Source organism: Daphnia pulicaria, chromosome 1, assembly GCF_021234035.1.
Source record: "Daphnia pulicaria isolate SC F1-1A chromosome 1, SC_F0-13Bv2, whole genome shotgun sequence".
Classification (NCBI taxonomy): domain Eukaryota; kingdom Metazoa; phylum Arthropoda; class Branchiopoda; order Diplostraca; family Daphniidae; genus Daphnia; species Daphnia pulicaria.
Window position 1 is genome coordinate 19,474,760 of NC_060913.1, and position 23,890 is coordinate 19,498,649.

Sequence of the window (23,890 nt, forward strand, 5' to 3'; positions counted from 1 at the left end):
CATTTCGGCAACTCTTTTCATTCATTATTACTATCTATTCATTGGCTAGTTACTGAATCCGGTTGAACTTTTCCTGGAAATGCACCTAAAAAGTACAAAATTGCCGTGAGAAAATGTAACTTCAATATCAACTCGCCGTAATTGGATATGGTGGGCACGGGAGCAGAAATTTGGCCGTCAGAGCATGGTCAGAGATTGTAGGCTGGTATATGCAACAGTCTTTTCGCAGCCTTATGGACGGTGTCCGGTTGGTTATACGTCATGACATTGTTACATATCATAACAAAGTCGCGTCTTAAAAGAAAATATTATGCGTTTATAATAATGAAGTTGTGAATTTGTGATCAAAAATAGATTTTAGGGTCTCTACTATAAATTCTTGTGGTGTTTCATATCGATTTCCCTCAATATTCTGTTCCATGATGCTAAAATCTATGGGTTTGGTGGGTTTCTTGATGATTGAAGAATAGTTGAGCTTACAATACTATCAGTAACTGGCAAAGCAAAGAATTTTCTGGGATCTTTTTTTTCTAGATTTGACATTAGCAGTTTAAATAGCTAATTGGATGTTGCCGAATTTCCAGGTCGTTTCGGCAAACTTTGCCGAATTCGTTTTTATTCCTTCACTCAATGCTGGTTTTCGTTCGATGATCAAGAAATCAAGAAATCAAAGATAAATCGAGAGAGATTTGAGGCATACACACGGCTCTTTACCGTGTAGCCAGCGTAATAGTCTACAGAGACACAAATAAAACCAGTTTAAAACTGAGAACGAGCGAGCCAGCACCAGACCGAATAAGTGGCATTACCCTAGACCCTAGAGGTGGTGAACCAACTTTATACCGACTGAACAGCCTGGCGTTGATTGAAGAAGAACTGCATTAGGTGGGATTTTATAGAAGTCAAAACAGGGTCAAACGAGGTCATCGACAGTAGAGTCAAGGTTAGCGTGGGTCATAAAAGGAAGGCCAGCGATAGGGCTTTAACCCAACGAGGGGAGCTATTTAGCCAAAAATGTGGCGCTGATAGCCAATCCTTACAATATGACAATGTCTGTCAGCAGTCGTCCAAGGTCACCGAGAACGAGAGCCATCGCAAAAAGCACCAACCATAAAGGGAAGCGTTCAAAAAATAACTAAATCAGGATTGTCGGGGAAAAAGGGTTTGCCATTACACTTTTCAAGATGAAAGGCCCACCAAATCAGATCGGCCTTGGAAGAATCAGAGAGAAAAACCATTTCGTTGAAATCCCATGGTATTGCGACAGAAAGAAATTTTGCAATTTTCTGAAGTGTCCTTTTCTTCCCATGACCTTGGTCAGGTCTCGCGGGTGAGACTTCTGGCACCGAGAAAATTCCAATAGGTAGACGCACAAATCAATAACGGCCAACAAACATTGTAACGTACCAGGATTCATCTCGTTTGGCTTCTCCATCTAGTCCAGTTTGTTCTTTATTGGATCCGGAAGTCTGAGGTGGGCACCCGACGTGGTGTGCGAACCACCGACACACAATTTCCTTTAAGTTTTATGTCGTGTTCAAAAGGCAGTTAGTCAATACCAGTAAACCATCATGGTAGGCTTGAAATTTGGGCGATCGTGGCCGCTCTTTTTCTGATCGTCCTGGTCAGCTTCATCATGATTTCTCGCAACAAACGGGCCAATCAAAGGAAATGTTTAAGATCCGGACGTAGAAATGGGACAAGTCAGCATGAAACCTTCACCGGAAAAGCGACTCATTTAAATCAGATGAGATCCCCCACTTTATCTAATGGGCCTATAGGGAACGTGTGGTTGTGTGCCTATTAAACTTCCATAGAAACTATTTAAAAAATTTCTAAATGCAATTCAACGTGAAATTGTTGACACCGTCGATAAAAAAATAAAAAAATAATACAAACGAAAATAATTTTAAATCGTCGGAAATGAAAAAAATAAAAAAAATGATTGGAGTTCTATTGTCTCGTAGTGGTCTTCTTAAGTTCTACAGTCGTTAGTGTTCTACTGTCCGATACAAAAAATTGTTTTTTTTTTTTATTATTTAAAATATCTGGGTTCTATTGTAGTTGAAAGTTCTTCTGTCTTTGGGGTTCTACGGTAGCCATACCATATTAATTATAGTATATAATGGTATATTATAGTAAAATATATTGTTTTACATCCGTTTACTAATATTTTAATTATAAAAAGCATCTTAATATAAAAATGTGACTTAAGTAAATTATTCAAATGTAAAAGAACCAGCCATTTAGTGTAGTTTTATTGAAGAACGAGAAACATAAAGGAACTATAAAAAATTTGAGATAATGTGGTTCAATTAATTTTTCACTTGTTTTACGTTTGATATAACCGGGAAAATTTTTATATTTAAAGATTTCTAATTTATAAATATGAATATTGAATTCATTTTTGTTCAATAAATTTTGACTAAAAAGAGAAATGATAACAATACTTGGGGTTAATGGTTAACGGTTCGAATTGTTAATTCCACAAGGTCGCGAAGCGACCGAAGTGGAATTTTAATTAGAGGACTAATTAAAATACGAGACTTTAACGGTGTGGAACACTTGTATTTAGCTCCTCCCAAGAATACTGAAGCGATAGCAGCGCCATCGCCAGCATACGGGAGAATACCCCTCAATACCTCAGAAGCATAGACTACAAGACTGAACTCCCCATAATGTTATTCCAACCAAAAAGAGTAGACTGAAGACATGCCAAAAAAGTCGAGCGTAGTTTACACCGATGCACACCACTTCGGACGATAGCAGAACCATAGCTAAAGAAGACTAGTTTTGCATGTGCTATTAGTGGAGTCAAGATATGAAAAAAGTGGGGTTACCGGGAACAAATTGCAACACGAAATTCCTGTTTTCCGCAAAATTTTCATTTTTCATTTATTTTCAGCCATGGCCACCACGTTGTGATTAACCTTGACCATTTATGTGTAATTTTGTGGAAAAAAGGAATTAAAAAATGTGACTTTCCTAAAATGGCAACTCATGTGGCCTAGGTATAAGCAGCTGAGGGTGGGTTGGTGGCTCGAAAAAAATTGACACCCAGGGTGAATCACAGCTCCGTGGCCGTAACTGAAGAAGGCTATGTCTACTAACCCCGAGTTCTTGGATTGTTTGTAGTGCCTCTAGCGGATAAAGTACTGTACTGCACCGAGGCTACGAAGGGGTTTGCAGACGAAGATTGTTTTCCTTCTGTCTTGGTAAAATTCTTTGCTGGCGTTTAAAAGTTTAATGTGATTTTGTCATTAAAATTTCTATAAAGAAGTCATATTGTATTTAATTTTGACGTTTGCTAATTTCAAAAGCACAGAAATCAATTGAATCATTGCAATTGAATAGAATTAAGCAGAGTGCAGAGATGAAAACGTACACTAGAGGGCAGGGCAAGTAGTCTAAGATCGGAGAAATCGGAGGAAGAGTAGCAAGAATGTTGGCGACAGTTGGCCGTGTTAATTCTCTTATGGAGAGGATAAACAAGTGGTCTCCTCTTAGAATTTTCGTCTAGGGTTGCAGCGAATATCGTGACACTTTAGGGGAAATTGAGCTAATATAGGGGAGGGCGGGGTTATCTTGTACAAATTTAGTTTTTTTATCCATTATTCAGAAAATTGTTGCTGTATAGGGGAGAGCGGGGTTTTGTTGGAGGTGTCCAAGGTTGAACAAATCAATTTATTATAGAACTAGTAGGAAATATTTATTTTAAAAAATATAGGTATGTGTAGAATTTCAACCCCCATTTCGGAATGTAATTTTGGTATTCTACGTTTTATATTTTACATGCTACTTTCTAATGGCTACACGATTTGCTAATTTTACTATAGTTTTGTCGTAATAATTACTTCGCTCCCCAATTATTTCCATGTTGCAATGTTGCATCCCCTAATTTTCGCAACCCCCCTCCCCCCTAATTTCAAAACCCCCTTTCTTTGTTCTAGAAAATGGCATATCACATCTTGTCCTCACTACCACAAGTCTCTGGGAATAATTAGGGCTACCTTAAGGCCTACTCACCCAAAAAATATCTGAAATGGAAAGAGAAATGAAGTAGAAATGAAATGCGAGTGAAAATACCTATATAATCAATTGATAAATAATCAAATTCAGGACTTTTTCCTTGGGAAATCTAAACCCCAAAGCACATTACGAATAGGGTGAACTTTATGATAACAGCATAAAACTAAATTTCTTACATTAGACTCAGTGTCCAATTCATCCAGTAGTTCTGAAATAAAACCACGATAAATAACTACTGAAATCCCACCTGACCTATTTTAAAAGTCAATCGAAACTATTTGCGCAACGCTTACAAGCAATGTGTATGTCGAGTTCTGCAGCATGAATTTTGACAATCATAAATCTCACATACATATACGGCGTATTTTACACTTTTTATTCACTTTTCTAAAAATTTTATCGACAACATAATTTTGTGTTTTACTATAAAAGTCATACAACCGAAAACCTTCAAACAAATTGCTGGAAAATGTAAAATTAACGTAAGGCCAGGCTATAGCGACTGAAGAACGGTTTTGTACTCCCTTTAAAAATCCAGAGATTGGAATAAATAGTCTTGGAAAGTTAGTACGCTTCCACCGGTCTCAACCGAGTCTTCTTCGGCATCGGGTTGACATAGAATTCCTATGGTGGGGACAATCCACATAAAAAGCAAATGTTATCTGGAAGAACTATAGAAACAAATTAAAAAAAACAAGGTTATGTACAACACTTACATCGTCTTCTGTTTCACCCACGTCATCAATCCACTTATGGATGTCACTTGCAAATAGCAGCAATTCATCATATATAAAGCCAACTATAAAAAACATCAAAATGGGATTAATTATCTAATAAAAGCACAAATGAAGTGAAAATACTCCTCCCTGGTTGAAACTTGAATATTAAATCATTTTAATTGGCCTTGTTTTAGTACAGTCGCTCGTGGCGTAACCGTCACTGATCTAAAATAAAAAAAACTAAAATGATCCAAAAGATACAAGATCAATTACAGTAACTAAAAACGTTAATATGGGTTATTATGGGCGACAAAAACAATTTAATGTCGAGTGTTTTTCAACATGAGAACATTGTGATTAAACATTCCACTTACAGCCAAACAAAAAACTGTTAACAAATTTACACTACTAGACAAAGATAGTCGTGAAATTTTTTGAATTTCAGACCAATACTTAAATTTGAGTTTGTAGTGCAAAAGTGAAAACTTGCGAAGGGATAAAAAAAATTGTGGAAAAATTTAAATTTAATGTTAGGCTATGAAGACTCAGGAGCAGCTTCATATGCCTTCTAGAAATCTAATGTTCGGATACACATAATCCTCGACAGTGTTGTTACTGCCGAGTATCAAGAGACTCTCCAGTGCCTTCAGTTTTAGGCTTGAAAAGGAAGTTGAATCTATCAAGTAGAAGACCTCTGATAGGGGTTTTCTACATTCAACCAGAACCAAATGTTCTTCAATTTTTGTTCACGGCTGGATAGATTGCATGGACAAAATCGAAATCAAGTTTATTGAAATTTTTACACCTAAACTTACGTCATGTTCTGGGGTACCCATTTTGCCATAATCCAATTGTAGACGTTCGAAGCAAATAATTTGAGTTCTGAATCGGGGACCAACTATCCACATCATAATGGGATTAATTATACAATTAACGCAGAAATGAAGCGTAAGTTAAATTTCCTAAGTCAGAAATGAAAGCGTAAATGAAATGCCTACATCTGAATTGGAGTCCAACCATGTTTTGTTGCCATCGATTCAAAAAAAATCAGTGAATGGACTATCCACTGTCTGTGATGAAGCCTCGCCATTGTAAACAAACATAAAATCCAAGATCCATCGATTCCAACAAATCAGGGCACGGACTATTTTCAGTCTCTGAGACCACAGACTTAAAAACAAATAATGTCAGAATGAGATTAATTTATGCACAAAGCTATATGAAAAGAAAGTGTAAATTAAATTCCTACATATGACTTTCAGTCAAACCCATATTCTGTAGCCATCAACTCCAAAATACGATGAAATAAATCAATGTATAACGCAAGCATTTGATACATACTTTTTTCGAGCTCTTTCTACACTCTATTCAGTAAGCAATGCACTACCGAAGTTCTTGTAAAGAACTGATGATAGCCGCGAAGGACAAGTTGGTACCTTACAACAAGGAACATTTTGTTGATCAAGTGTTCTTGCAGGGAGCTGCTGTAAAAATCTCTTTGAATAAATACAACACAATTTATAGATAGTCGTGACATTTTTTGATTTTCTAACAAAAACTTAAATTTTGTTTTTAGTGCGAAAGTGAAAACGTGAGAATGAAAAAATTGTGAAAACATTTAAATTTAACGAGGGGCTTTGCATAGACAAAATGGAAATCAAGTTAAGTGAAATGTTCACGCCTAAACTTACGTCGTGTTCCGGGATACCCATTTCGTCAATTGCAGACGGAAGAGCAAAAAAACATTAGTTCTGAATCAGGGGCCAACTATCCACAAAAACATCAGAATGTTATTAATTATGCAATTAAAGCAGAAATGAAGCTTAAGTTCAATTTCCTAAGTCAGAAATGAAAGCTTAAATGAAATGCCTACTTCTGACTTGGAATCCAATCCATGATGTTTTGAATGAGCCATCAGTACGAAAAAATCAGTGAACGGATTACATTATTAATACCAACCTATACGCAAGAACAACACAAAATGATTTCAGAATTAGATTAATTTATGCACACAGCAGAAATGCAAGTGTAAATGAAATTCCTACATCTGACTTGGAGTCCAACCCATGTTTGTAGCTATCATCAATTCCTAAAAATCAGGGAACAGACTATCCACAGTCGGAGAAAAGCCTCGCCATTATATAACAAACCTATACCCGCAAAAAACAACAAAACAATATTAGAATGTGGTTAATTTATGCACAAAGCAGAAATGAAAGCATAAATGAAGTGCCTACACATTAGTATCCAGTGCATTGTGCAGGCCCGTGAGTGTACTCTCCCATTTAACATTTTTGCAGTAGCAGATTGCTATTCATCAAGTTCTGGTAGAAGAAATAAATACGATGAAATAAGATTTCATACATTAACTAGTATATTGCTATGCAAGAACTTCATGAAGTTCTTGTGAAGGACTGATGATAAACACAAAGGTCAAGTTCGTACCTACAACAAGGAACATTTTATTGATCAATTCTTCTTGCAGCTCGTTAGCCATTTTCGTTAGTTGAAAGTTTTCAAATGGCAGTTCAAACTTCAAAGCTGGTTAATAAAAAAATATAAAGTTAAATGCTTATATCATGTTCTCTGCCACACACATCTGCATTTCACTCGTGAATGTCAATAGCAAAAAGCAGAAGTTCATTATCCATATTTATACAACATCAGTATGAGATTACTTATATAATAAAAGCACAAATGAAGAAATTTCCAAGCACAAAAGAACAAAAAGTTTCCTACCTAATAGGCTATGTGTTTTATCTCTGTCATATTTCCAATTCATCGAGTAGTTCTGTGAGACTATAACATCACTAATACACTGAGGAGAATCAAGCACCCTTAATGGGCTTTCCTCAATCTCTCTGCTACCATAATTAAAAGCCAACCTATGAACGACAACAACAAAAGGTTATCAGAATGATGGATAAAGCAGAAATGCGTAATTGAAATGGCCTAAATTTGTCCCTTCATCTGATGCATTGTGCAAATCACCCAATCTATTCATCCATTCAGAATTTTCCACTACAGCATACTGCTGTTCAAATATCTCTGGCAGATGAAATACATACAATATAATAAAAGAATGAATACACCAGCAATTTTGATACATACTTACTTCGAGGTCTTTGACTCTATTTAGCAACGATTGCACCAGTTTTTCTGAGGTATTGGGGAAAAACTGGGGACACCCTGAATATCCAGCTCGTATCTTAAATCAGGAAATGATTTACTGGAAAATTTTTTGTGTCATCTTGTTTCATCCTGATTTCTAGGGAAAGGAATAGCCTTGAGGGTGATGCTTCAACCCCCCTTAAGTTGTGTTGCAGATTCTTCCGTCACACAGTCACACTAAGTTGCGCTTTGCTTCGTAACGTTGCGTTTCTTCCGGTGTGAAACTTACCTTTAAACCTTTTTCTAATCAGAAGGCATCTTTTGGTCGCTGAGCTCCCAAATTACTATTATGGGCAACCCAAACAATTTTATGTCGATTGTTTTTCAACATGAGAACTTTGTGACCAAAATTTTCACTTACAGCCAAATATAAAACTGTTATCAAATATACAATACTAGACAATGATGGTCGTGACATTTTTTGATTTAACGAGGAATTTAACGAGTGGCAGATGCCAGGCTATGGGGACTCAAGAGTACCTTCATATGCATGTTATCACTACTGGATGGTTTTGCATGGACAAAATAGCGAAATCAAGTTGTAAAAAAAGAAATGTTTACACCTAACCTTACGTAATGTTTCGGGATACCCATTTCGTAATCTAATTGCTGTAGACGTCAGAGGCAAATAACATGAGTTTTGAATCAGGGACCAACTATCCACAACCACATTAGAATGCCTACATCTGACTTGGAATCCAATCCATGATGTTTTGGAGCCAGCATCGTCAATTCGAAAAAATCAGGGAAAGGATTAGGATTATTAATACCAACATATACAACCAACAATAATAAAATAATGTCAGAATGAGATAAATTTATGCACACAGCATAAATGAATGTTGAAATGAAATTCCTACATCTGACTTGGAGTCCAACCCATGTTCTGAAGCCATCAATTCCTAAAAATCAGGGAACAGACAATCCACAGTCTGTGAAGCCTCATCACCATTATAACAAACCTACTTTGAGTCTGTCAAGTCCCTTATCACGTTCTATTGTTCTCATTGAATACATCCATTTATCAGCAAATTGTTAAAATAATCGGACTTTTGACAACTCCATACATGTGGAAACCTACCGAAAAAAAAACCAATTCAGAATAGCTAGGGTGAATTTACAGATACTGCAGTAATAAAGCGTAAATTAAATGTCCTATACGTCTGACTTAGTGTCCAATCTATCATTGTGTTCTGTGAAACTAACACACACATCCATTCAGAAGAATAGCGTAATGGACTTTTCTCGACCTCTGGAGCCATACGATCTGAATTGGATAGATCATATAAATCATCAATGCAAAAAAGCAAAATTCAGAAAAATTTTTTAAATCAGAATAAATTGAGCTAAACATTTTTATAGCATCAGAAAATTTAAAAAATAACGATAAAAAGAAAGCTTACGCTTATAAATATTGCTGTATTGAGATTTGTCAATTTGGCTTAAATACAGTTTTGCAGAGCGTGATAGTTGATGTCATAAATTGAAGGTTAGAAATGGACATAGGAAAAAGTCAATTCAACATCTTTGGCTTTGTGATTCGCAATCTTCCAGAACCTCCCTTACATCCATACTAGACTATATTTATATGCAATAGACCTTTAGGTGCTGCTTCAATGTCTGTCAGTCAAGGTATCACAGTATGCCGTTCTTAAGCAGTGTATGGTTGCATGGCACACAATTGTGAGCCTTATGCACACCATGGTGTGCATCAATATCATTTTACAATTCAATATCATATTGCAATCACTATCATATCGCATATTTTTTTCTGTGTATGTTTCATCTCCATCGTGGTTTTTTACGTGCCCGCGGGAACGAGAAAATGCTTGTTTCGAAGTTCAATTGGTCTCCTAAGGCATATTTTTTTCATTTGTCAATTTAGTTTCAATTGACAATGAAATTTTTACAACTATTAGTTCTCAAATTGACCGAACAAGTATATGTGCTAAGAATTATTACTAAATGAGGGAACAAAACAACTCAGTCTTGACAGCTCTTGATCCCATAGTCATCTTTTCTTCAAAAATGTCACATTTCAAAAGGTTCGATCTCTGCAAAATTCTTCGCGATGATGTGGATGTATTTTTCACTAAATATATTGCTGAACAGTTGTAATTCACAAAACAGCACTCTTTGAGTGGATCATTGGAAAATTTTTCTTTAGTTGGGTTTTCTTGCGCTTGTTTAAGTTAAAACAAGCAAGTTAGACTATGTTTATTTCTAAAAAAAATTTATTTACGTAACTTTTCCTGCAATATTCATGGCCAAATGCTCCTACAACATTATTAACACATTTCTTTATTACACATTTCGTTTTCACCGATACAATTTATCACATGTAAAGAGTAACATTTTATTTTTATTGTAGAATGGGTTATTCCACATTGTTTCAAAGCGAGTGACCTTTATTTGTAAAAAAATTTTCCATCCAGTATAATTTGAAAATATTTTTGGCCAGTATTTCTCGTTTTTCTTCAAAAACAATGCGACCAATCACATATGAAGAGTAATTTCATTTTTTTATTGTAGAATACATTTTTTTACATTTTTTTTCAAAGCAAGTGACCTTGCGTGATAGGAAGGTCTCCAGCACGATTCGAAAATGTTTTTTTCTGCGATTCTGGGCAGTATTTCTGGTGTTTCTTCAACACCAATGATGCGACCTTTCACATCTAACAAGCAGACTTGTGTTTTTAATGCATAAAAGGTTATTCCTCTCTGATTTACATTTTTAAAAAACCTTTAAATGTGATAGGAAAATTTTTAAGGACGATTTCAAAAATTTTTAACCAAACCCATTTGCGCAGAATTTTTTGTTTTTCTTCAACGTCCTCAATGTAATCTTTCACATATAAAAAGTAATCTTATTGTGTTTTTATTGTAGAATAGGTTATAAGCATAGGTTTCAAAGCAAGGCTAGCCCAAAGCAATAGTGACATTTATTTGTGATTGGAAAGGTATCCAGCACATTTTGAAAATATTTTTGTCTTAACACTTTTGGTAAAATTACGTAATATCTTCTAACTCAGTTAGGTCGTACTACAGCCAAATACATTCACGTAGTATTTGACCGCTGTGTTTCTCCATCGATAAAAGACCATGAGAGAGACCGGAGGAGTACTGGGGGACGGGACGCGTTTTATGAAATATCCGGTCCTCACCAAACCAAACCAACTAAACCAACTTCCTCGAACTTAGATGCGACAGATTCAAAAAAGCATTCATATTTTGTTAACGCATTAGAAGACGACTCCCTTGCATCAGTATTAGGAGAGAAGAAGTTGAACGTCACTGAAGAATCGCACTGTTTCCATTTTTATGTCGACGCTGAAACGGTTATGAAGATGGAAGAGCCTACACTTAATCTCAAAGAAGCCGACACAAGAATGATGGCATATTGTGCTACTTTGGAGAGCCCTTCTACGGTTGTTTAAAGAACCACCAACTCGAATAATTTAGCCATTTCCATTAGAAATTTGCACCAACTTAAAGATGGCATTCAACTGTACATGGAAGCAGGAGTTATCAATCATTCTTTACGATACATCGACATCAATAAAATTGGAAAACACCATTTGCCCACAATTATCAAAAGCGATTCCAGCTAGGGTTTCACGCATTCACCGGATGTGGTCAAAATTCCACTTTTTCTAGAAGGGGAAAGAAGGGGCCGTTTGGCGTTTTACAAAATTATGTGCAATATCAAAACGCATTTGCCTCCTTATGTACTTCTGAAGAATTAAGTGACGAAACCATATTTATTTTGGGAAAAGTCACATATGTGAAATCTACCCCAAAAGAGGAAGACAGGTTGCAGCGTCAACAGTGAATGAAGCCCTTGCCATTGCTTTTCTTAAGGAGTTTAAACTAAGCAAAAAAATCCTCTCTCAGAAATCAAAGGGATTGACGGCAGTAACATGCCCCCTTGCCAAAGAGTTCTTCTTCAACAAATAAAGAGAACTAATTACATCTGTAGTTTCTGAAATAAAGCTACGGAATTGGAACTACGTCCGCCGAACTTGGAACCATAATGAACAATTATACTCCCAATATCAATATTCACTTTAACAGTGACTTCAAAGATCAATCACTCGGAACTTATTGGAGTTAACACTGCTTCTGTCACCGTGGTCCCAACTAACTCGCGATGATAAAATTTTTGGAACGTCGATTCTCTCGACCAGTTATCTGTTTTAAGGACGGTATCCACCGGGATACCTTGCTTTACAGCTTGAGACGCAGCCGCGCCGCGGGTAGAATGAGCAGAGAACGATGACAGGTCTAGACCAGCGTCAGATAAACACGTCATGATGCAGTGACCCAAAGTAGACGAACCGACTGGTTTGTGAGGTCTTCTAATCGACAAGAAAAGAGCAGACGAGTCTGGATCTCTCCATTCGCCAGAGATAGCGACATAAGACTCAAGGAATCCACCAGGCAACATTTGCCTTTGAAACGAGGTAGCACGAATGATTTAAGCGGACCCGAGTGTTGCGCTTTCTTTGGCCGGGTGAGGGAGAAACTGACTGCTGTTGGGGAAAATTTTAGTGAATGAAAGGAAATTGCCATAATTTCAGATACTCTAGAGATAGTGGCCAAGGTCAATAGCGTGGCTAACTTTTTCGACAAGACAGTGACACCGAGATCGGAATTATTAGGAAAGGAGTTTAAATAATTTAAGACAACACCTGGGTCCCAAAGGGAATTATATTATATCTGGCTTTAGGAGGCTTACGGTTGAAACAACCTTTTAGCAATTGTACAACAGTAGGGTGTTCTCCTATTTTGTATCCGTCAATGGGGTCGAGAGTGGAGGAGAGCATTGAACGAGATGTATTGACGGAACTGTACGAGGAACTTTAATTAGCCATATCCGTCAGAAATTGCAGGATGATTACCAAAGAAGAAGAGAACGGATCCGAACCCTGTTTGTGGTTCCAATTAACCCAATTTTTCCAGGCGGACTCGTAACTAGCTGTTGTGGACTCACAGACACTTTCCATGAGAATGTCGACAGTCCCTTTTGAAAATCCTTTACTTTCAAAACGTCGCCTGACAACTTCCATGTGACTAGCAGGAATTTCTTTGACTGGATTAGTGGGTGTGGCTCTAGCATTGGCGAGTGTAACAAGAGATAATACGGAGTTAGAATCCGAGGGAAATCGATCGACATTTGCAATAGAAGGGGAAACCAAGGCTGAGAGGGCCAAAGAGGACCCACGAGAACGATGTCCGCTTTCTCTTTCTTTATCTTGGCCAAGCAGCGTGGGATAAGAGCGAATGGGGGAAAGGCTTAGCCGAGCAACCCCTGCCAATTCAACGCGAATGCGTTGATCGCTGAAGCCTTGGTCTGCGGTAGCCAACTCGCGAAATTGGGAAGCTGAGCATTCCAGGCCGACGCAAAGAGGTCGATCTGAACTGGCCAAATTTTCGATAGTTGTCTGTAACTGTCCTGCAGCAGCATCCAATCGCTCGAGTTGGGCGCCGTCCTCGATTCTTCGTCTGCAATAACGTTAGAATTTCCCGGTAAATGAGACGCCAAAATGTGAACATTGCGAGCTTCACACCAATGAATAATCTGAGCCGCAAGGATGGAGAGAGCTCTTGAATGCGTACCCCCACACTTATTAATATAAGCGACCGCCGTTGATTTGTCTAAAATAACTGAATAGAAATGTTTTCTGAGGAGTTCGCAAACGCTTGTAAAGAAAAATAAGCAGCTAAAAGCTCCAATTCGTTAATGTGCCGTTCTGCATCGGCAGTAGTCCAAGGTCTCCTAGACCGAGAGCCATCACAAACTGCACCCCAGCCAGGTAAGGGAGGCGTCAGAAAAAATAATCAAATCACGATTGTCGGGAAAAAAGGATTTGCCATTACGAAGTTTGAGATGAGATGCTCACCAAACCAAATCGGCCTTGGCGGGTTCAGTGAGAGAAACCATTTTTTTTTAATCTTCATGGGCGTGCGACAGATAGAAATTTTTTATTTCCTAAAATGGTCTTGTGCAAAGGGGACTGAGGGGATAGCCCAAGAAAAATTCCCCATGACCTTGGCCAGGTCCCGCAATTTTACTCGCCCAACCTTGTCCGACATAATTTCGTTGCAAAGTTTTACAATAGATTCGACCTTATTCTGGGGCAATGAGAAAGATAGGCAAAGAGAATTAACCAACATGCCCAGATACTCAAGGATTTGTTGAGGCTCAATAACCGATTTTTAAATTAATTATAAAACCTAGCGATTTTAATAGACTAATAATAATTTTTAGGTCAGCGAGACGTGTTCGACCGTCCCGAGATGTGTTCAAGATAAGCATGTCATCGAGGTAAATGATTAACCGGATGCCACGCTCGCGTAAATAAGCCACAACAGGTTTTAAAAGTTTCGTAAAGACTCGCGGGGATGAACAGAGACCAAAAGCGAGGCATAAATACTTCTTATAGTGCTCTGGAGATAGGGGCACTAAGAAATAAGCGTCTTGTAAATCGAGTTTAACCATCCAATCACCATGTTGAAGAAGGTATTTGACGCATTCCAGACCTTCCATTTTAAAATGTTGGTAAGAGACGAATGCATTCAGACATTTTAAATTAATGATTGGCCACCAACCGCCCGATTTCTTAGGAATTGCAAACATGTTGGAAATGAAACCGTCGTCAGAGCTAGCATTAACGGGCCTAATTACACCTTTTTTTCAGCAAAGTTTTGACATCTTGGTCGCAGACAATTTCCATTTCTTTAGACATAATATACCTTGAAGGGACGGAATGTTGGATGGGGGGTTAAACAAAGTCAATGGCATAACCGTGAATGACTGTAGATAAGATCCATTGATCATCAGTAAGAGAGAGCCATGCGTCTGCGAATTTGCTCAATCGACCAACACTATGTGACTGAACGGGAGGCGTTTTAGGAAAAATAGGGGGCGTGAAACAATAAGAAGGATTTACATACCTGTTGTTGGCGCCCTGGGCCGGCTGCTTGAAGTAGGGATTCCCTTTGTCGCTCTTCCCGCCTCTGTTGAAACCACTATTCTGGATATTACGGCTGCCGTACGAGCTTTGACTGCGGCCGCCATTGCGCCAGTGGGAAGGATAGAAAAATTTAATTTTCAGTCGTGAGCTTTATGTTTGTTATTGAAACCTATAAGAACATTGATTTGCATCCAATTATATTGCCAAATTTTGAAATAATATTAAAATAACAGGTTATTGGCAACACTGGTGATGGGGAATTGAGGGGAAAGAAAAATGAAAACTTATAATTCGTGTTTTCATTTTCGATTTCATCACTATAAATGAAACTTTAAAAATTTGATCTTATGACCACACATAGAGCTAATGCAGCTCTTTTTATTTCAAGAACTTTCCCACCCTATAATATTGCGTAGTTACCGAATAAAAGGCCTCCAAAGTAAGCCCATTCCCTACTGGGCCTCTAGGCCGTACGGATACTTAAGTAACGCGATAAAAACCACATATCGCGTTGATGAAAAATTCCCCCAAAAAATCACATGATACCCTAATATTAACCTTTGAAAAAAATGTTATTGAATTCCACGGAGAATTCTATTTTAGGGAGCGTTTTGAAAAACGCGTTTTCCCTACTGATCCTCTCAGCCGTACGGATACTTTCGGTACCCACTGTATATTAAATTTACATTCCATTTGCGTTTATTTTTTTCTAGAAACATAAAATGGGCCAGACAAAAATAACTTAAATAACCGTTTTTTTAGTTTTGTTAATAACTCATACAGTTATTGACAAAACTCAACCAAATTTCATGCCAAAGTAGATTGTATGTATCCAAATAACATACTATTTTTTTTTATTTTTTTTTTTTTAAATCTACTATTTTTCCCCCTACTGTCCCTCTTGACCCGGTGTCCCGGCATACTCCAGTCTCCCCTACGGAGGGACTGTCCACCATAAGGTCCCTTTTAAACAGCTTTCCGTGACGCATGGAGTTGGAGCCCTGGATTCCTTGGCGCATGGAGCATGGAGTCCCTCACGATTATTTTTTTTGCAAGAACATCGTTCATGCAATAACATTAAAACTTCAAACAAACTGATTTTCGGTTTTTCGTCCTTTTTTCAAACAAATTTTGGGTCCCCCTCTCCCTGGCCTTTGCCTTGGGGATGAGCCGGATTCATTTCGGTTCGGCATTTCGGTTTGTCTTTCAACAATTATTGTGGATAAACTAATATAATATATACTTTTTTGAAAATAATACCAATTAAAGATGAGAAGATGCTTAATTGGATAAAACAATCGGCATTAAAATGCAAGAGTCCCTTTACGCTATTTGCATTCAAAAATGACCAATATTTAAATGTTAAATTGTACATATTTGTTTAGTTTTAATTGATTTTTAATCAAAAACTACAACGATTCGATAAGGAATAAAATTCTCTGTCGATTGGTTGTGGTCTCGATCTCAAAAATATAAAACCAAGGACGCAAAAAATGAAAATGAATGTTTTTTATTTAACGGAGCAAAATGAAAAAAAAAAAAAAACTATTTTAAAACGGCTTTAACTAAAGAACCGTTCAAGATAATTTTTTTTTACTCGGTAGTTATTTTTTTCGTGGTTTTAAATACATGGTCCAAATTGGAACCAAATCAGAATCTTCCGCGCGCCAACAATTTTAATTTGAAAGGGTGCGTTAGTAAATCAATTTTGACCTTTTTTTACAAACAAATTAAATTTGTAAGGTTTATGCGTTCAATTTTCGAGGTTTATGATATCGCTGTACTAGGATGCTAGTCTTTGTATTATTTTGCATGTAGGTTAAAAACATTTTACTGATATAAAATGGGAAAAAGCTTCAAATTGAAACATTATTAGATAACATTTTCATCATTACTGTGTATTCTATTCTTTCATATACAAACCTGAGGCCATTGCAAAGGAAGAATTTCAAAATGAAAAAAAAAAATGCTGAAGAGACATTAGGTGACCAACATTTCAAAGCACCATACTAACCGTATTGGACCTCATGAAGGAGAAACATCAGGATTTTAATCACGTAAAAGGGGAGGATGTGTGTAACGATATGAAGAAACGAGAAAAGCAAGAAACTCAAGCAAAATTTTACCATCAGAAAAAATACATTGTTTTAATGACAAAAGACATTCTTTTGGCACAGCCCATTGCTCACCTACTAATCCTCGCACCCTAAAATAAGTGTGTTAAACTAAATTAAATGTGATGCATTTGTAGATGGAACAATTGAACATTGAAACGAGAAAAAAACAACGCACATATAAAAACCTAAAACAGCGCAAAAAATCAGTTTGAAAGCATATCTTCTGTAATAACAAACACTGGAATGACAACGGTTAACCACTCAAAGTTTGATAGTTAGAAAAGAAACAATTCTTTCTAGCCTAAACATCTGTTGTCGTTTTAGGACGTGATTTACGTCGTCGCATGGCCAATTGTGAAGTTTGAACTGGTGCTAAATGTGGTGCTAAAGGCGACGAACTGATGGCACGGTATGTTGCGGCTACGGCTCCTTTAACTAGACGGGCATCTTGCATTGCCAACTGATTTTCTGGCAGAGTGTGGCGTTGCTGAATCCACGGATGAGCTACTACTTGAGCGGTTGTTAGACGCTTGGCAGGATCTAGATCGAGCATCTTACGAACGAGGTCTTTGGCAGGAGAAGAGACATGATTCCAATTTCCTATGTGTCAACAAAAGTTTCAAACAGATACGTAATATAAATTTTAATCACTTTACCCAAGAATTGAAAAAGAGAAAGACAAAAAATATTTTTATATACTTTAAAACTATTTAAGTTTTAAAGTTTACCTGAAATAAGATCGTAATTAGCTTCTCCAATTCGATGCAAAATGGCATCAGCAGAATCATGTGGGCCATTAGCGAAAGGGGTATGACCAGCAAGCATAGTATAAAGTAAAACGCCTAAACTCCAAACATCACACGCCTTATCGTAACCTTGTCTCTTCAATACTTCAGGTGCCACAAAGTTTGCTGTATAGCATGGTGTCATCAACAACCTTCATGATTTTTTGTTTAGAAAGCAACGGTCAGAAATTGTTCATACGGCATAACCAAAAAAAAAATAATAATAATAAAATACCCATTTTCTGCTCGCAGTTGCTTAGCAAAACCGAAGTCACAAATTCGCAACGAATCCGGCTGGGCTTCAGTGTTTGCATACAGGATATTAGAAGGTTTCAAATCACGGTGAACAACGCCATTTTTGTGAAGGTGCTGAACAGCTGAAGTAACGACAAACATTGTAATACTGGCCTCACGCTCACTAAAATTCTTCTGTCTGAGAATTCTGTCAAGCAATTCACCACCACGCATCAACTCCATTACAAGGTACACGTACCTCTCGTCTTCATAGATCTAATATAACAATCTTTATCACCATAGAATAATAACATTTAAATATAATATACATACATCACGAAGAGTAATTACATTTGGGTGACCTCCGTAACGAAAGAGGATTTCAACTTCTTCTTGGCAGTCACGCTTCGATTTGTCGATTATCTACATACAATGCATTTTATAATTATTTTGAATTACTGCTGACTATGTTTGACCAACACCGACCTTTACGGCAAACTCTACTCGAGTGGCTTTGTGCAGGCACTTCTTGCAGACAGAGTAACTACCGATTCCGATCTCCTCTAGAATTTCATAATCCTCGGCAATTGAATTCAGCTTGGCGGCATAAAAATTCTGAAAAAGGAAATAAATTTTTATCACTTAATAGTGTACATATCATATTTTTAAACGTTAAAAAAAATACATGTACATATGTGAAAGTACTCTGTCTATGCTGAAATGTTCAAACTTACTTTAGCCAAGAGAGCATCAACCATCCTTCCAGATACGACATAATTAGAAGCACTAGTGTTACCATTGCCTTCATCTGGAATGAGGAGTGGATTGACAAAACTAAAACCACGAAAAAGTTCATGAGCCGTGGCACTGGGCGGAATTTCAGGAGAATCTATGGAACAAATGGACACTTAAGTTCACGAAGTATACGAAATATTTAGTTGTTAACCTTTCGGAGTTTTGGAGGTATACTCTGTATCAAAATAGAATGCATCATCGACTCGACTAACTGCTGGTTTGTAGGGTGGTTCAATTTCCTTCTTCAATAGTTTATCCCAGTTGATGGTTGAAAAAAATGGATGCTGCTTGATTTCGTCGACTTAAAAAAAAAAAGGGAAAATTTGTTAGAATCTCCTTAAGAATATATTGATTTAAATATTTTTTATTTAGCGCAAAGACTGCATACCCGAGCTCAATCGATTGTCTGGATTACGTTTGAAAAGAGCTCGCAATAAGCTCTGCGCTTCGCCAGATAGAAAACCTGGCATTCCCAATTTAGCTCGAAGGATCTGCGTCATTGTTTCCTTTCGATTGCTAGCTTGAAATGGGAGCGTTCCAGTCAGCATTTCGTACTGGAAAATTATACATCACTCGATTTAAAGAAAACTTGATAACAATGATAATATTGCGGCATCGACTGCTATTTCCTACCATAAGGACTCCATACGACCACCAATCAGCAGCAAACGAGTGTCCTTTGCGAGATACGACTTCAGGGGCCATATACTCAACCGTGCCACAAAAAGAATACGCTTTCTTGTCATCCAGTGCCTCTTTACTTAGGCCAAAATCCGTTAAAGAAATATGGCCATCGGCATCTAGTAAAATGCTGTTGAGGGATTAAAATTGAAGACAACGGTTATTTTAGATAAATTGAAGCCGAGTACAGAAAGAAAAAGCGCAAGACAAACTTTTCAGGTTTCAAGTCGCGATACATTATCCCTAAGGTGTGAAGATGTCCCAGAGCCAAAGCTAATTCAGCTAAATAGAATTTAACGTCCTCTTCTGTGAACATAACCTTGATTTATCCAAAAATAATTACCAAATGAGTAATCAATATCAGTAAACACACAAATTTATAAAGAAAGAATAATGAGCACCTCTTTAGACAGTCTATGGAAGAGATCGCCTCCACGGAGAAAATTAAGAATAAGATAGAGTTTTCCTTCCGTTTGGAAAGCATAATGTAGTTTAACAACAAAAGGATGACGAACATCAGCAAGGATATTGCGTTCCATTTTCGTTCGAACGCGATCTCGAACTGTAAAAAAGAAGAAAAAGTTTTTGTTTACTGATTTTAAACTATATTTTAGGAAATTATTCTTTAATTGTTTGAAATATAATACACAAAACCGAGGCAACAAAAAGTGCCAAGGCTACATGCGAGAGAAAATACCTTTTAAAGTGGCCTTTTTTAATACTTTCATGGCATACAATGTATTTGCATCTCTTCCAACGATTTTACGGACGAGAAAAACCTAGAGAGAAAAATGAAACCGTTATATGTCAAAATGATATTCGTATTAAACGGCTGGGTTTACACTGCTGATTGGGCAATGGGTATAAAACTCATATCTTAAAATATTTACAACCTCTTTCAGATGCGAAGAGAACATTTATTTATCATAGGGAATGGAGCACAAATCAAGCTTTTAACACGATACACTCAGGTCTATCAATTACTCATTGGTGCACAAGAAAGAAGACGCTGAGTTTGTCTCGGAATTGTTTTTACCATCCCCGAATAATTAAATGCAATTTTTCTTACTAAATTTCTGAAGCACAGATCAATTTTTATTTTATTTGGCAAAATTTGCGTTATCAATTATAATTATATTGTAAATCAGTTTTTTTTTTCTTCAATTATTATTTTTTTTTCTTTAATTATTAATTACTTTTTTTCTTTATTGATTTCGTTTTTTTTTTTGTTGTTTTTTTTTTTTTTTTTTTGTATTAATTATTACTAGTTCTATTTTAGGTCATCCCCCCAAATCTAATTTCGGCTACTCAAAACTTACATACTAGTTTCTTCACTTTAAGTTTTCCTTATCACCTCAATTAACAAAAATTTCTTAAGATTATATAAATAAGTGATGGTCATATACTGGAAAGGCGATCTAAATAAAATCATTTCATGTTAAGAAACATTCGAAACGAACAAACAAGCTTTTCCCGGCTAGCTGAATCCTCGAATTTACTATTATTAGTTATATTAATATAGAATTATAGATGCATAGATAGTATGAATATAAACAGATCTCACTTTTCCAAAGGATCCTTGTCCCAGAACTTTGAGGAGTTCAAAATGCGAAGCTTCGGCTTTTTCGTATCCATCTCTGGTCACATCAGTCAATTCAATTTCTCGGTCTACTTCATTGCAGTATTGATGGCTTGACTATGATGAAACATTAAAAGTCAGTATAGTGTAGACAACACATAGCCCAAACAACCCATGGTGGTCATGAGCAGAATGTGACAGTAGCAAAACATTCCCTTTTAAATTAAATTCAAGTCAATCAAATTATTCAGTTAATTCTAGGTTTTAGGTCCGCTACAAATTTCTCATTTCATTGACAACAAACTTAATTGAAAATTGGTCAATAAAAGGAGAGAACAATGAAGGACATTATACTAGCATAACTACTTACTTCGACATCATCCACAAGCATTTCTTCTGGGTTGTTCTAAAGAAAAATGAAAAGATAAATCAGTAATTTAAAAAAAATGGAAAACTTAGTCGACAATCTTGTCTTTTTTTTCAGAGAAGTACTTAAATTTTATATATGTAATGTAATGATGACTACTAATTGTAATATAAAAAAGAATTTGATAAGCAGAAAAATTATAAGTTATTGTTTTTTTTAAATGTGTCAATGTATAGGGTTTATATCTATTGAATTATTATAATTGAAGGTAATCACAACATAGGTCTACTTTAAAAACTATAAGAAATTTTTTAAGGAGATACATGAGAAATGAGAATTCAAATCAATACTTAGTAAACAATGGAATCAGTGATTTGAAAACAAAACAAACAAAAAATAACTTACCTCCGTCTCCTGTTTGATTTGAACCTTTCGCCAAGGGTCTGCAAACTGTGCCAAAGGCATGGCAGCATTGGGATTTGTCACACTATCAAAATCCTCTAAAGGCACTGGAAACCAGAAATTTTCTGGAATAAACACTTGTTCTTATTCACAGACAATCATTATGGAAATGAAATTAATTCTTAGGATATGTGAACAATAAATGCAAATTAGAAAATCAAAGTACTTCCAACAATTTACAAGCAACCAAAGATGTCAGTTAGGTTAGGTTTTCTACATTAACATGAAGAACTGCCTAATTTACTTATTAAATTTAGAGGATAGGAAAAAAAAAAACATCACAAGAAGTACAAACTGTACAATTCTTGTCTCTGCCAATATTGATAAAAGGATTATTCAACTCTTGAGATAAATAAAGGAAATGGGACCTACTTACGTTCAACTAAAAAATTGTAACTCAAGCATAAATAGCAACATTTTTACCTTTATTTTCTCCTGTATCTAACAAATTTTCATTAACCAAAACTTCGATCTTTGGATAAATTACACTACACTACAGCAGTCGGCAGTTTTTAGGTGTGGGCGAGTTTGTCAAAGCGTGCGAGGTTTTGTTTTGTTACGTTAGATGGCGAACTCGGAGAACACCATCTAGTATTCATTCAATTAATCAATAGAATTTCCTAACAACGCTTGGCAAAGGCAACGTTGCGTCCCACCGTTTTTTAAGTTCTCAAATTTAGTTTCATTTATACTTTTTATAGGGGTGCGTATCACTATGACGGAATCGCAGTAGTAAAAAGGCGCTTAAGTATCGTACTATAGTAATTTGTAGCTTTGCTTCGCCGTGGATAATATTAAAGTTATGTTACGGCTTCGCCGTGATTGATAATAACTTGACGTTCACGGCTTCGCCGTGGATGATAATAATATGATGTTCACGGCTTCGCCGTGATTGTGATTCGGGAGTTACCAACTTTATAACCTAACCTAACCTAACCTAACCTAACCTAACCTGATGTTACTTGTGAACAGAAATACTAGCGAGACAATTTATCAATGCAACGAAGTTCTTATGATACAAGAACCACAAGAACTTCGTTCTTATAAAACATTTTACTTAAAGAACTAGTTATTAATGGGTATAGTTTAGAGTTACTACATCATCAAAATATCAGTGATATTTTTTATTTATGAAACACTTTACTTTCAACACTATATATTTATGAGCAAAAAAAAAAAGCTGTTATTTATGGCCACCTTTACTAGTGCGATTCCGTCACTGTGAGATGCACCCTTTTATAGTACAGTCAAACGAATTATTTTTGAATTTTCGAAACTGGAATTAATTGTACACCACGTTATTTTCTTCATGAGCTTTATTTTTAAGTATCTAACTAAGCTATGGTAAACCCCCTCCCCCCCCCCCCCCAAAAAAAAAAAAAAACCCTGAGCGGATATAATTTTTTTTAAATCATTTTTCGACCGTCGGGACAAAAGAAAATGACGGCTTTTCACTTTTCAGTAGGGTTGGCGGCAGCAATGTGCCCTCACACGAGAGAAAATAAATCAGCAAAAGTTGTCGCTCTTTTAGCTGTTTTCTCAATAACCTACCTACAAAATTGAATCGCCTTTTCACCATATGTAAATTGACCGATCCTTTGTCGAGGGTAGTTCATTCGTGCGCGTCATTATGGAGTTATAACGATTTATCGTTAAGGGCACTAGATGCCCGGGAGAAATGGCCGCCAGAGGGTACCATGAAATTTTTTATGCACGCGCTTATCACGCTTATCTTGTGCCGCCGGGCAATCGGTGGTGTGAGGGTGAAAAGCGTTAAGAAAAAATGATATAAGAAAATGCCATTTTTTGAAAGTCACATTTTAAATTATTGTTTTCCGCAAAATTACACATAAATTGTCAAAATTAATTATAACGTGGTGGCCATGGCTGAAAATAAATGAAAAATGTCCACGGGAAAATTTTTCGGAAAAAAATGTGACTTTCGTAAAATGACAACGCATTTGGCCTAGGTAC

The 23,890-nt window shown here is 36.5% G+C and overlaps 1 protein-coding gene across 2 annotated transcripts; it reads right to left on the reverse strand.

The window, feature by feature from the left end:
- Positions 1-16,773: 16,773 nt before the first annotated feature.
- On the reverse strand, positions 16,774-22,495 carry LOC124312478 (ribosomal protein S6 kinase 2 beta-like). 2 transcript variants are annotated; one of them, XM_046777008.1, is made up of 16 exons: positions 22,340-22,495; positions 21,860-21,963; positions 21,458-21,493; positions 21,073-21,204; positions 20,206-20,287; positions 19,910-20,070; positions 19,721-19,827; positions 19,461-19,638; positions 19,216-19,381; positions 18,979-19,128; positions 18,767-18,921; positions 18,519-18,647; positions 18,366-18,455; positions 18,034-18,308; positions 17,742-17,950; positions 16,774-17,613 (listed from the first exon to the last, which is right to left on the reverse strand). In XM_046777008.1, exons 2-16 carry the CDS (start codon positions 21,917-21,919, stop codon positions 17,315-17,317), a joined length of 2,229 nt encoding a protein of 742 aa, XP_046632964.1. In that variant the 5' UTR covers positions 21,920-21,963; positions 22,340-22,495; the 3' UTR covers positions 16,774-17,314. The 2 variants fall into 2 exon arrangements, with proteins under 2 accessions (XP_046632964.1, XP_046632972.1); XM_046777016.1 differs by having other exon boundaries at positions 21,860-21,981; positions 22,340-22,457.
- Between the last annotated feature and the right edge of the window lie 1,395 nt (positions 22,496-23,890).